The 12,786-nt window shown below is 58.0% G+C and overlaps 4 protein-coding genes across 4 annotated transcripts; 2 read left to right on the forward strand and 2 right to left on the reverse strand.

The window, feature by feature from the left end:
- Positions 1–5,014: 5,014 nt before the first annotated feature.
- GCG54_00002623 (uncharacterized protein) lies at positions 5,015–6,407 on the forward strand (the record flags this gene model as incomplete). The annotated part of the gene is made up of 2 exons (XM_045402712.1): positions 5,015–5,459; positions 5,506–6,407. 2 exons carry the CDS (start codon positions 5,015–5,017, stop codon positions 6,405–6,407), a joined length of 1,347 nt encoding a protein of 448 aa, XP_045269330.1.
- Positions 6,408–8,361: 1,954 nt separating this feature from the next.
- GCG54_00002624 (uncharacterized protein) lies at positions 8,362–9,056 on the forward strand (the record flags this gene model as incomplete). The annotated part of the gene is made up of 2 exons (XM_045402713.1): positions 8,362–8,530; positions 8,578–9,056. 2 exons carry the CDS (start codon positions 8,362–8,364, stop codon positions 9,054–9,056), a joined length of 648 nt encoding a protein of 215 aa, XP_045269331.1.
- Positions 9,057–9,294: 238 nt separating this feature from the next.
- Positions 9,295–10,188, reverse strand: GCG54_00002625 (Transcription initiation factor IIE subunit beta; the record flags this gene model as incomplete). Its single annotated transcript, XM_045402714.1, has 1 exon — positions 9,295–10,188. The coding sequence occupies one exon, from the start codon at positions 10,186–10,188 to the stop codon at positions 9,295–9,297; it is 894 nt and encodes a 297-aa protein (XP_045269332.1).
- A 1,358-nt stretch (positions 10,189–11,546) lies between these two features.
- On the reverse strand, positions 11,547–12,111 carry GCG54_00002626 (putative cytochrome b5; the record flags this gene model as incomplete). The annotated part of the gene is made up of 3 exons (XM_045402715.1): positions 11,547–11,711; positions 11,786–11,912; positions 11,996–12,111. The coding sequence occupies 3 exons, from the start codon at positions 12,109–12,111 to the stop codon at positions 11,547–11,549; spliced, it is 408 nt and encodes a 135-aa protein (XP_045269333.1).
- Between the last annotated feature and the right edge of the window lie 675 nt (positions 12,112–12,786).

The following is a 12,786-nucleotide window of genomic DNA, read 5'->3' on the forward strand; positions in this document are numbered from 1 at the left end:
CGCAAGGCCCTTGGATCGAGATTGGCCATGCTATAGCAAAGAGAGGCTCGGCTTCAGACGTCAGTGACAGCACGGAATAGGCATGGGCTGGGAAGGGGGAGCAAGGGACCATTCAAACAGCTCCAGCGCAACTTTGTTTCGTGACTTTGATACGTGCTCTGATGGCCGCAGCCAATTTCATAGCGTCCGAGCGTTCATTAGATGGCACTCTGCACCTCGTGCCGTAACATTACGGTCATGGGCATAATGATGCATTTCTTCCCTTTCCCTTCGAGGTTCGGCTGCCAAGAAGAAGCTGGCGCAAACACTAGGGTGGCGACAGCTTCTGCGGCGGCTAGTCTCGAAGATGGTCTTTGTGAGGGTGCCGCGTGGGAAATGAGCGGTAATGAGCTGCGCCTGCCCATTGTCGGGGGCTGGTTGCCGTTCATGTAAGGTGCCAGACCATCGCAGGTAGACGTCAGGCACGGCCGTACGACGCGGAGGCGAGAGATGTGCGTGAGATGCTGCGAAGAGATCCGGATACTGCGCGTTGGGTGATCTGGGACTCGGGATAATGCGAGATGGAGTGGCTCTGGCCACACTCTGTATGCCCTCCATGACAGCGCACGCTCAATGATGCCCGGCCGGCGACAACGGTGCTTGCCCAATCGAGGAGGGGAGTGGCTACATGGAAGCTTTGGAACATTCGTCTGGCACAGGGTCAGAGCACCGCCAAGTCTACCTTATCTGACGAGCACTGGCGGTGGTGGTTGGGTAGGTACCCGAGTGCCGGCGGCCACATTTTGGCCATCGCCAGGCCCAGGGATGGCATGGCACGGCGGGCGCTGGATGGATGGATGGATGGCCACCTTCACGGCCAGAGGCTGGTCATTGATCAACGGGTGTTGGCGAGGGATTCATCAGTGGCCGTCGTGTGCTCTGAGTTCTGGGGTTTCCCGCCCATCATGTCTTCTTGGTTGCGCAGTGCACCCTCACGAGCCTCCACGAAGGCCAGACTCCCATTGTCAAGTCAGTTCAGATTCTGAGCGGTTCGGGCAGCGGGCAGTCCCTGGCGGCATGGGAAACAGATGCGAGCAACCACCCCTGCTCCGCCCTATCGTAGGTTTTGTCTGTGGGGATGCGAAAGGTAATTTGGTGTGTCTCGTTCTAGCATTTGACTGGGAGACGAGCGGCCCACTCTTTTGGTGGAGATGATGGCAGAAATAACCCGATTGTTTGATGATGACGAGGCAAAACGAGAGAAAAGCCAAATAGTCGCCGGGGGGTTGCTGTGCTAGGCGAGCCAGCCCAGCCAGGGGAGCGGACAGCGCTGGGAGGTGTCTAGGTTCCTGGCGAGGGCCCCTGAAGAGCGACGGGGAGCAGAGGGACGATGAAGATGATGATGAGCACGACGGGCGGTAAATGCGGCGGTGTCGGCGGCAGCTGTAGGTAATCGTCAGGTACGCACGTAGCGGTGATGACAGGTGGTCCCCTATTCTGATTGATGATGCAGGGCGTGCAGATCGGTCCGTATTGTTTGTCTGTTTTCTCAACGGCTCATTTGACATGGACATGAAGCGCCGTGGTGGAGGGCGGTCAACGGATGGGAGGTGGTCGCTGCTGTCGCGTTGCTGCTGGGCCTGCTGGGTGTCCGTAGGTAGTCATGGTACTGCGTACGTAGACCAGTCAGTTCGACAGTCGACCGGGCTTTGACATTGGCATTGGCATAGGTAAGCGTCCATGTCGTTGGTGTCGCTATTCGTGCCCAAGGTCCGGCGTAGCCATTGCTGGCCGCTGTCGTGCCGTGCTCAGGCCGTTTGGCGCATAACGTCTGTTACTGTGATTCCTGTCGTCGCTGACTGGGGCATTTGCTTCCTTTCCATCGACGGCGCTGCCAATGGCAATTGCAAAAGACGACTGTAAAGCCATGGGCGACGAAAGGGCAGTCCGCCCGCAAGCGTCAGCTCCAGGTGCAGCTCGCAGGGCGGTCCCAACCCCTGAATGCCCTCCCACGACCAGCGGTGGCCCAACCGGCAATGGAACAACAGCGCCAGGACGATCGTCACTGACAGGGAGGTCTCCTTGGTCCAACAGGGCAGATCCAGCACCTCCCGTCAGGTTACCTCAGGCCTCTCAGGGAGCACTCCGTGTGCACGAGTGAGCTGAGGTCACTCGCTGCCCGGGCAAGTCAAAGTCGAGGGCGGTCCGCACTGTGCGCACTGGGTACGACAGGTGCAGGCGCAGACACTGACAGTGGCAGACAGGTACGTGTGGTGGGAACCTGCGGCAGGTGGAAACTCAGTGTACGGTTTGGGCGACAGAAGGGCAGGGAAGGCAGGAAGAGGAAAGGACGTGGAAGGCGAGGAAGGCAGGGGTGGGCGAGCAGGGCAGGGGGCACGCACCCCTGCTGAGGAAAGGACGTGGAAAGATGTGACCTAAGCAGGGTGAGGTCCCCACGTACCGAAGTGCCCTCGTACCCACCCACCTCAGGGCCACCTAGGGTGACCTCCTGGCCCTGCCGTGGCTCTGCCAACCCCCGTCACCCCCGTTCGTTCCTGCTTCAGCGTGAATGGCCCCGGTGTCCACTCTGGCCAGCGTCCCAGCTAAACCGTTCGTTTCAATTCACCAAGCTTCCGCACTTGGGACATCTCACTTGACCTGACTTGGGGGGAGGGTGCGCGTGCGAGTCGAGCACCTCGCATCTCAGGAGCTGCCTTTCTCGCTGTTACTTGTGTGTGTGTGTATGCGTGTGTGTGCTCGCCTGGTACTGTGTGCAAAAGATTGAATGAGGATGGAAAGGTACGCAGCACACTCGTGGGTGTGTGTGGTGGAAGAGGCCATGTATGAACGAGATGAGTGCGTGTGTAATGAATCTTTTTCTCTCCTCTGTCAAGTCAGTCAGGATACGCGGGGCCATCAAACAAGTACCTCGCTCTGCAAAGTATGTATGAATGTACCTCGACACACCGTCCGTCATCCGTACCTCACTTTTGCCTACCTACCCTTACTTATCCTTATTCATATTCTGCTCTCACCTCTCATTCGATTCATAAAGTAAACCCATTTCTTTTGTCCCCATCCCGTCCGTCCACCACCGCCCATCGTCCTGCCCATGTCCACAACAACCTGTCCGGCCCCTACCTGGCTCTTCTGATCGATCCGTCACCCCCCCTTCCCTCCTTCCTTTCTGCCCCCCCGGTCTCACTAAAAGGATCGTCTCCGTGGTTGACATTTTTATAATACCTGCCGAACCCCGTCCGTCAGTCCCTGCGCTCCGCCTGCTGCGTCACAGCTTCTTCCTTCCTTTCCCTTGCTCTCTGCTCAGGCTCAGGCTTTTGCTCGCACCGCCGCAACGCACCGCATCCCACACACGCGCATACACCAAGCAGGAAGGGGGCCCTTTTTTCCCACACCTTACATATCTCAACGCTCCCTCTGCAGTAGCGACAAAACTCAGTCAACCGTGCTTTCTTTTTCCTACCTTTTCTTTCCTTTCCTTGCCATTGACGACGCATTCCGACACCGAAAAGGAACTGCAAACCCGCATCGAGATACCCAGGTCGTGGTCATCAGGTAAGCTGCACCGCTTTTTCTGTTTACTTTCCTGCCCCCCTTCATTTCTGCCGCCGCCGCATCGAGGTCCATCGACGTCGTCGTTTGCCCGTTTCCCGTTCCTGTTTGCAGCGTTCACGTCGTTGGCCTGTTCACCCGGCAGCGTTCCTGGCTTGTTCCCACGCCATTTGGGTTGTTGCCGCTGGCTGCCGCTGCCACTGCCACTGCCTGCTCCTTCCTCCGTGCTGCGCGTGGCGGTACGTACCTCCAACCGTGTTGGCCTGTGGCTGCCGCCTTGCCTGGGGCCACTTCTGGGGCTGTCCAGCGCCTTGGTCACGTCGCCGCAGCTAATTTTTTTTTTTTTTCTCTCTTACTTCGCGCTCTCACACGTCCACTTTTCCCCTAACCCTGCCGGACCATCTGCACCCCCGATCATAAGGTTTCTTGGCCCCTGTTACCTCATCTCATCCGAGACCGTCTGTACGCGAACTTTGACAAACACTCCTCGACACTGGACAGCCCTCGGCGTCGGAAGCACCAGCTTTTCCTTCCACACACTCTCTCCTGGCCATCAATCCTGGCTTTGACACTCTTCTAGCCTGTATATCAGGCCTTCCATCTGCATCTACTGACAGGAGGCGCGTCTAGTTGGTCGATCTGATACGGCCACCTTCACACCTATTCACTCCCTCTGCTTTTCCGCTATCACCGCGACTCGACTCGCACACATCCGAGCAGGACCATCACCATCCCTCGATCGCCTCTACGAGTGCTCTCCGCACGCGTGCCATCTCTGACGATTAATCAACGCATCTGTGGTGGGCTGTGCCTCCGTTCTACGATCATCACCACGCCTTGCGCCACGTCGATATTGTTACCGACACAACCCGAGTCACTATATATAATCGTCACCGCTCCGGCTATCCACTCAACACCAAGCAACACCGATCTCGACTCGAGCGAAGCTTGACCCAGGCGGATACTTTGGGCGGCAAGGACGAGCAACATACTGGTCTGTGATCTTTGATCGGTCTCTCCCGGATTTTTCGCAGCACCCGTACAAGGTAAGCCTGCGAGCACAACCCGTCAGTCTGATTCAGCCCGGATCCGCCACCAGGTGCTCCTGGCACTTCTAGTCATGCCAGCGAGCATGCCGGGCTACCCCCGCGATCATTTTGCTTTGCCCAACCCTGTGTGTGGAGTCGCACTCAAAACGCTCCCTACTCGTGGCGATGTGCTTCCCCCCTCAAGATGGCGCTGCTCCCTAGGCGCCTTCGTCCTTTTAGCCTCTTGCCTATCGGTGTCGCTCTGTATACTAACTTTTTTCAAGAACACGCAGTCCTTTTGAACCTAAAGTCACCTTCGTCTGACGCGGTGAACCGTCCGAAAACCATCCTGCAAGCTGGCCATCCACGCAGCAGGGATACTGACACCGACTGGCGATTTCCATCGTAATATGAGGTCGCCTGTTCCGGGCGAAGTAATGGACATTGGCAACTTGATGAATCAAAGAGCTATGCAACAACACGCCCCCATGCACACCGGAAACACCCCGGATCGCCAGATGCCTCATCTCCCTCAACTCACCGCGAGAAACATGGCCGAACCCCCAATGGACCGCGCCGGCTCCCCTCACGGATCCGAATACTCCCAGCACTCTCGTCACACCATGGAAGGTGTCCCACGATCATACCCGTCGCCCAGCGCCGGCTCATACCCCTCTCCCAGCGCCATGGTCGGCGCCCCGATGTCCATGCAGGTTCCTGTCTCTCACATGGCACCGATCCTGCCTGGCATCCCGCAAGAGATGTCTCAGCACATGGGCTATAAGGCGCCCGAGCAGCAGGCACCTCAGCAGCCTGCAAAGGCCTACCCGTGCAGCACCTGCGGCAAGGGCTTCGCCCGCCGCAGCGACCTGGCCCGTCACGGTATGTACTAATCTAAGGTCTCGAGGGCCAGCACTAACTTGAACAGAACGCATTCACAGCGGTATCCGCCCTCACGTCTGCGACTTCCCCAACTGCGGCAAACAATTCATCCAGCGATCTGCTCTCACCGTCCACCAGCGTGTCCACACGGGCGAAAAGCCTCACATGTGCGAGCGGTGCGGCAAGCCCTTCAGCGACAGCAGTTCCCTCGCCCGTCACCGCCGAATCCACTCCGGCAAGCGTCCGTACAAGTGCCCGTACGCCGACTGCCAAAAGACCTTCACCCGCCGCACCACCTTGACCAGGCATCAAAACCACCACACCGGCACCGTCGAGGAGGCCGCTGCGGCCACCGCCGCCGCGCTTGCCGCCCGCGGAGCTGCTGCGAAGCCCACCCGCTCCGACGGCGACGCCATGTCCAACCGTGGCTCCCCTCTGACGACACCCTCGCCCGGCCAGCGGACCCTGTCAATGTCTCCCAGCGCGGACAACATGCACCGTGCCAACGCCGAGTTCCAGTACATGGGCAACAGCTCCCTCCCCGTGCACCTCCAGCGCGACATGCACGTCGGCAGCCCTGCGTCGACAACATCGGCCGGCTACAACAACGGCATCCGCCCGACGTCCCACCCCACGGGCTACGGACCTCCTCCCACGCTGGAGCCCAGCGTCGAGCAGCACTCGGGTCCCGGTAGCGCAGGCGGCAGCCCTCACATGAGCAGCGTCGGCTGGCAGTCCCCGTCCCACGTCCCGTCGCCCTCGCACAGCAGCAATGGCGGCAACGGATACACCTACCCCGACCCCGACGCGTACCCGTCTGCCCCCTCGCTCGGCGGCCAGATGTTCTACGGCAACGCCGGCCAGGTCCGCCGCCCCCAGAGCACGGAGCCCCCCGCCGCCTACGATATCAAGGGTCGTCAGAGCGAACTGTGGGCGGGCGCCCACTAGGAGTCTCCCCAGGGCGAGTGATCTGTCTGCGCCGTGGAACTGTCTTCCTAGGACAGTTGTGTCTTTTTTCTTTTTCCTCGAGTAACGAAAAGTTTGTGCATGGCAAGGTGGTGGGTGGGTAAATACATACAACTTTAATACTGCGGGCTGCACCGGGAACGGGTCAGGGAGATACCACAGGGTCGGTCAGCCATCTGGTTCGTTAAAAACACGCCTTTTCTTTTGTAGTTTGATAGACGGGCGGATAGCACAACTTCATGATGACTCTGGGCCTGCATAGGCATTGGCGGGAGGCAACGGTTGGGAGGAGTTTCCAAGAACAGGAAACGAGCGCTCCTGGGCGGGACACCCCGATAAAGGACTGGACTCTTGTTTTGTTGCGGATCTTTGTATGCAAACCTGTACTAGACAATGAACGCGAGTAGCTTATTCTTCTCACAAGTCTGTGAATTCAGTGACAATCTCGGCGGGGAGCAGTGTTCTCAACAGCATCAATTGTAGTACACCTAATGCCTCGATGGGGACGAAAGTAGCAGAGAAACCGACAACAACAACAACGAGGACGACAGAAGACGACAGAAGACGACGATGATGATAGATGATGATAGACGACAACAATATAGGCGATGAGAAGGGATACGGATTACACGCATGTGTAGTGGACACTGCTTGGATAGCAAAACTCCTGTGATCTCAGTGACAATCCAAGTGGGGAGCAGTCGTGACCAGGGCCAAGCTTGAGGTTCGATCTCACGATGGTCAGTGTGTGCACGACGGGGCAAGTCTAAGGTAGCGTTGCGTTGGATGGTCCGGGGATGGCGACCCGCCGCACTTGGCAAACTCATGATGGAATGGCAGCTGGGCCGACGGGCTTCGATACCAAGGGGGCGGCCACGCGTGGCTACTTAACAAATGGCCTCGCTCCTGCATGCGCTGACAGCGGCTGGACGACAGGTCCTCGGCCGAACCATTTCCTCATCACCGAAAGCTGACGACCAAACGCGGTTCTTGTTTTATAATCGGGGCGACCAAGCCTCAGTGCCTCAGCAGCAGAAGTGAGGCGGGCGGGGCGATTCAGACCCGAGGCATACGTCGTTCGTCCTGGTCTCGGATTGATGAGAAAATCAGAAAAAAAAAAAAAAGTGTTTTTGCCGGGGGCAGAGGACCGCCTTCCGCGGGTGGCATTTGGTTGGTCGGCTGTCTCGCAGGTGTTGGTTGCTGCATTTGCTGCATTTGGGAAATATGTGATTACTCAACTCGAAATCTTGAATCGTCCTTCTGAGGACTCAGGAGCTCGGATAATGCGAGAGGAAATCGGAGACGGACGGCTCCCTGTTTGGCTTTAGTGAGACGGGCAGGGCGGGTGTTGCGCGTGGCATCCCCCCAAAGGTAGATTGCTAGTCCGAGTGTACCCGTTTTCCAGCTCTGCGCTTGCCGTCTTGAATCGCAAATCCAAACGTCTCGTTCTCGGTAGCCCCAGAGATGACTCGATTAGTATACAGGCTCTGGTGGAACTTCTGCCGTGTTTGATTGTCTTGGTGTAAGCCGAGAAGGGGAGGGGGGTGCGTAAGAGGCAGAAACAGTGTCTGGGTGTTTGTGAGATATTTATCACTGGCAGCTCAGCCGGCGGGAAGCAAGCCTGATGATTACTATTCATGTCGTCGTGCCTTGGGTCTCTTGACCTCACCTGAGGCGTGGGCGGCCGAAGTGAGGAAAAAAAAAAAGAAGACGCTCTCTCGAGACTTAAGATGCATGGCCGGCCCTGATTCATTCTTTCGCTTTTTGCCCGTCCATCCCCGGATTGAAGTTAGTAGTCCCCGCAGAGCGTGTAGCTGATCCCACGCGGTTTGACGCCATCGCGGACCGAGGCTTTTCTGCTTAGGGGCTAAGAGGAATATCAAGTTTTCGCCCACCACTCTCAACATTCTGCAGAATCTCACGAGACACAACAAAAATGACAGTCATTCGTATCGAGGCCGTCACGGACATGCTCTGTCCGTGGTGCTACGTCGGCAAAAAGAACCTCGACCGCGCGATGGAGCTGTACCGCGAGACGGACCCGTCCGCCGAGTTCCAGGTGGCATGGAAGCCCTTCTATCTCAGCCCGGCGATGAAGAACTCTGGTCGGTTGGCCGTCCATTCTCGCCCGGACTCGCACTGACGCAGACAGGATACGATAAGCGCACCGTCTACACGAGGACGTTCTCCGTGGCGGGCGATTTCGAGACGGCCTTCGAACGCATCTCGTCCGACTGCAGCCGGGCGGGCATCAAGCTCGACATTAGCGGTACCACGGGCAACTCTCGGCAGTGCCACAAGCTCATCGCCCTCGCGTTGATGAAAGGCTTCGACGTGCAGGACCGGCTGCTGGATGCCCTCTTCCGGGGCCATTTTGAGGAGGGTGCCGACATTTCGGACAGGGAGTTCCTGCTGGCGGCGGCGGCGGCGGCGGGGCTGGACGAGCACGAGGCTGCGAGGGTGCTCGACAGCGAGCGCGCTGGCGAGATTGTCGACGGCGAGGTCATTCGGGCGAGGAAAGCGGGCGTGAACGGCGTGCCCACCTTCACCATCCAGGGTCGGTGGCGTGTCGGCGGGAAACAGGAGCCGGACGTCTTTCTGAGAGTTTTTGAGAGGGTGGCCGAGGAGTGAGAGAGGGTTGCCTAGTCGAGTCAGCAGCATAGCGGCGCGGATGATACCACAGTTGAGCATCGGGTCTGGTAATATGTTTATTCATCGCCTTTTCTGCCCCTTATCACAGGACTTGTCCCTGATCGGCCGTGACAAAGCCAGTCTGAAACCCATTCTATAAGACCGAGGAAACCTATCCGAATTCGCCCAAAGAGCCACCGCCCATCAAAACGCCAGAAATGCAGCCGAATGTATCCATCTACCGCTTAGTAAGGTGGCTGTAGTCCTTGAGCAGATGCTCCATGTGCGTGTTGGTCGTCTTGCCGGTGCGGCGGACGGCGCGCTTCTTTTGCTTGTTGTTCTTGGGATCGACCTTCTTGATGAGGCTCGGGTCGGCGCTGGCGGGCTTCTGTCCGACGGAGACGAGCTTCTTGACGATGTCGTCGGTGCTCGGCACCTCGACGGCGTTCCACATGCGCTTGAACTCGTCATCAACGTGGTGGTGCAGCGTCGCGTCGTCGAGCCAGATGGCGCGCGGGTGCTGCTCCTTCTTCGTCTTGACGATGAGGATCTTGTGCTCGCGCTCCAGCTCCATCAACGCCTGGTCGCAGTCGGGCCAGCCGTCTTTCAGGTCCTTGACGTTGGTTCCTTCGGCGTCCTTCTTGCTCTGCAGGTGGCGCAGGAGCGAAATCTTGTCCTTGACGCCAGGGATGATGGGCCGGTGGACGTACGTGCCGGTCCTCCACGTCTGCTCCGAGAGCTTCGAGTCGGGGACCCACTGGATGCGCGGGTGGCGGCGCATGGCCTCGACCAGCGACTGCTTGTGCTTGTCGGTGCTGCGCGTCTGGCCCAGGTGGTCAAAGATCTCGGTGGCCGTCTTTGGCTCGTCCTTGCCCTTGAGCCACTCGAGGGCATACTGCATCTGCGTGAAGACCTCCTGACCAAAACTAGTGTTCTGAGGCTGCGAGTAGACGACAGCGTTGGGGTCGCGCTTGCGCTTGCCGGACGAGGCATCGTTCTTGGATGCGGTGCTGCCGACGGAAGGAGAGGGCGAGGGCGGCGCCAACGACGGCTTCTTGGCCGTCAGCTTGCTGGCGGCCGAGGCGAGCGAGCTGTTGAAGGCTGCCTTTTGCTTCTCGAGGAGGGACGACATCTTGGCGGCGGGTGAAACGGTGTCTAGTATATATTGGAGGGAGTCGATAACGGGTTGTAGATGCTTCTCAGCATGCGGTTGTAGGTGGTTGCTAGCTCGATAGCTGCTCGTTTAGTGACCAGGCAGCCGCGCGCCTCTGCCGATCGAGAAGCAGGAAGAAGATCAAGTCTTTCGGGAGTCTTTGGCCCGTCGCTCGTATCTCGCAGATCCCCAGGTCCTCGACAATGCTTCGCTTCAATGGTCAGCTGCGTGAGCCGGGCGGCGTCGACCTGTCGTCGGCGGCTCGCTGCCTCGTCCTCGCGGTCGCTCTCCTCGGATCGCGCTGTCGTGCCTTGTTCGGTTTCCTCCTGTCGTTCCCGCTGCTTCAATATCCACAACTATATCCAGACGTTTGCTGCGATCAGCCGGTTGACAATGACGGCGCAAGCAGGGTGACGGAGGGAAGATTCTTTGCTGAGCCAAGATGGGAAGCTGCTGATTCAATCTTCTTGGACGTTCGACACTGTGGCGCACGGACGTGGCTGATGAGCTAAGCCACGCCAGGCACCTTTATCTCCGATCGAATGAATTTCCGATGGACGCCTACGGACTCTCGCTTCCATCAATGATAGACCCATCATGTACCTTGTGGGTGTCTCATGCAATTTTCCGATGGGTTCCGGCTGTTGTCTCTCAGAAGCTGGCGACAGAGTGGCTGTGGATATAGCATGCACGGGCCATGCCCCTATGGCGGGTTGACGCAAGAGTGGGAGCCGAAAGTGGCCGTCAAGAGTGGGAGTTGACCTTGGAAGATATGGTTTTTGATTCACGGCAGACAAGTCTGGACTATAGAGGTACGTCTGGAATAAGGCGTCCTGGCATTGGCCGCAATGGATGGTGACATGCGCACCATCACAGCGGTCAGCGCTGAGCAGCCAGTCACAAGCATCTCGAGTCCGAATTGTCCAGAGAATCGCAGACAGCAAGACACAATCCTTGTTGTCAACTATATCCAGCGCTTCTTGCGCGTCTCCAAACACCCCGTAAACAAATGTCCATAAGAATCGTGACCGAACGTATATTCTATTAAAAGCAATATCTTCAACCGGCAGATTTGGCTCAGTCGAAGCACAACCAGCCAGATCCGCCTCACGACGTCAAAAAAGCTCCTGCCGACCGACGTCAAACCTCTTGTCAGATGATCGCAGAGACGAGAGAGACCCGTCATCAATCCCATCACATCCGCCTGGGTGCCTCATTACGGGGCGGCGCGCGCGCGTTTCCCCTCTGGAACCGTGCGCGGTGACGGCTTCCATCATTCCCCCCAATGTACTCGCTTGGCAGTCAAAAAAACACACGACAAAAGTCCGCTGAGGAACTTATGCGGACTGCTGCTGTTGCTGCTGCTGGTAGTTGTAGGCGACGTAGGCGAGGACACCGCCGATGAGGAGGACGGCGTACAGGCCGATGCCGAAGCCGGGGCTCTCGGTGTGGCCGGCAGAGGTGGCGGGAGCGGTTTGCTTCTTGGGGGAAGGGTCGCCGGGCTGGGAAGAGAAAGAAGAGCGTTAGCCGTGAATATCCCGAGCATGCGCGCATGCGCGGAGAGGGTTCAGCTTACCTGGCGCTTCAGGTCGCCAATGTACAGCTGGTCGAGGGTCTCGCGGGCCTCGTCGCTGTGGCCGACATCCTCGAAAGCCTCGGAGGCATCCTGACCGCCGACATCGAGCAGAACCTCCTCACCACCGCTAGAGACAAAACGTCAGTTGGGAAGAACAGACGGACAATGGCGGAGCCGGCCATTCAGGGGCAGCTGAGGTAGAGTACTCACGGGTGCTCGTCGACAAACTTGGTGCAGTCGTAGATCTTGTCGTGGACTACAATGTAAATGTCCTTCTTGGTGTTGTGCTCGGCAACATCCTGGTAGGTGAGTTCGACGCCGCCCATTGTGACAGATTTCGCAAGAGAGGGTTCTCGTTCTGTTGGTGATAAACGTGGCTTTTGTTGAGCAGCAAACGTGGTTGCGAAGCGTTCTTTTGTTTCGGTGAAACTTGGTGGGTGGATGTGCGAGGCAGGTGAAGAAGCAGGACAAAGAGACTTTTTGGCGAGATTTAGAGGTGGCAGTTGCACAATCAGGCCAGCTCGGATGTTGTTGAGCCCGCTTCACTATTATCGCGTAAAATTGGGGGGGATAGCTGATGGAAGCTTCTGCTTTGACAGTGGACACAATTGCAGCTTGGGGGGAAAAAGGATATCGGGGGTCCGCTCAGGGGGGGCTTTCGGGCCAATGAGGGACACCGAAATTAGTGCACGCCTGCTGTGATTCGCCGGCCTGGTGGATTGGGCGTCCAGGGTTTAGAGGGATTGAGCCTTCGAGGTACCGTTTTTAGGGGCAGCAACGGGAGGTTGAGAGCCCAGCTGGAGACTGACTGGAGAGGTCCAATGCCCAGAGAGTGGGAGCGGGGCTGGCACCCCGGCGGAGCGAATGTGATGCCGCCGTTCCTGTCGGCATCGCACTCGGGAAGGGCTGGCAAATGAATGTGAATACGGCGTATGTCACCCACGACTGTATTCGCAAACTTAGGTCTCCCAAGCCTGCCTCTGCCTCGCCTTACCCTGCGA

The sequence above is a fragment of the Colletotrichum gloeosporioides genome (assembly GCF_011800055.1).
Source record: "Colletotrichum gloeosporioides strain Lc1 chromosome Unknown consensus_13, whole genome shotgun sequence".
NCBI lineage: Eukaryota > Fungi > Ascomycota > Sordariomycetes > Glomerellales > Glomerellaceae > Colletotrichum > Colletotrichum gloeosporioides.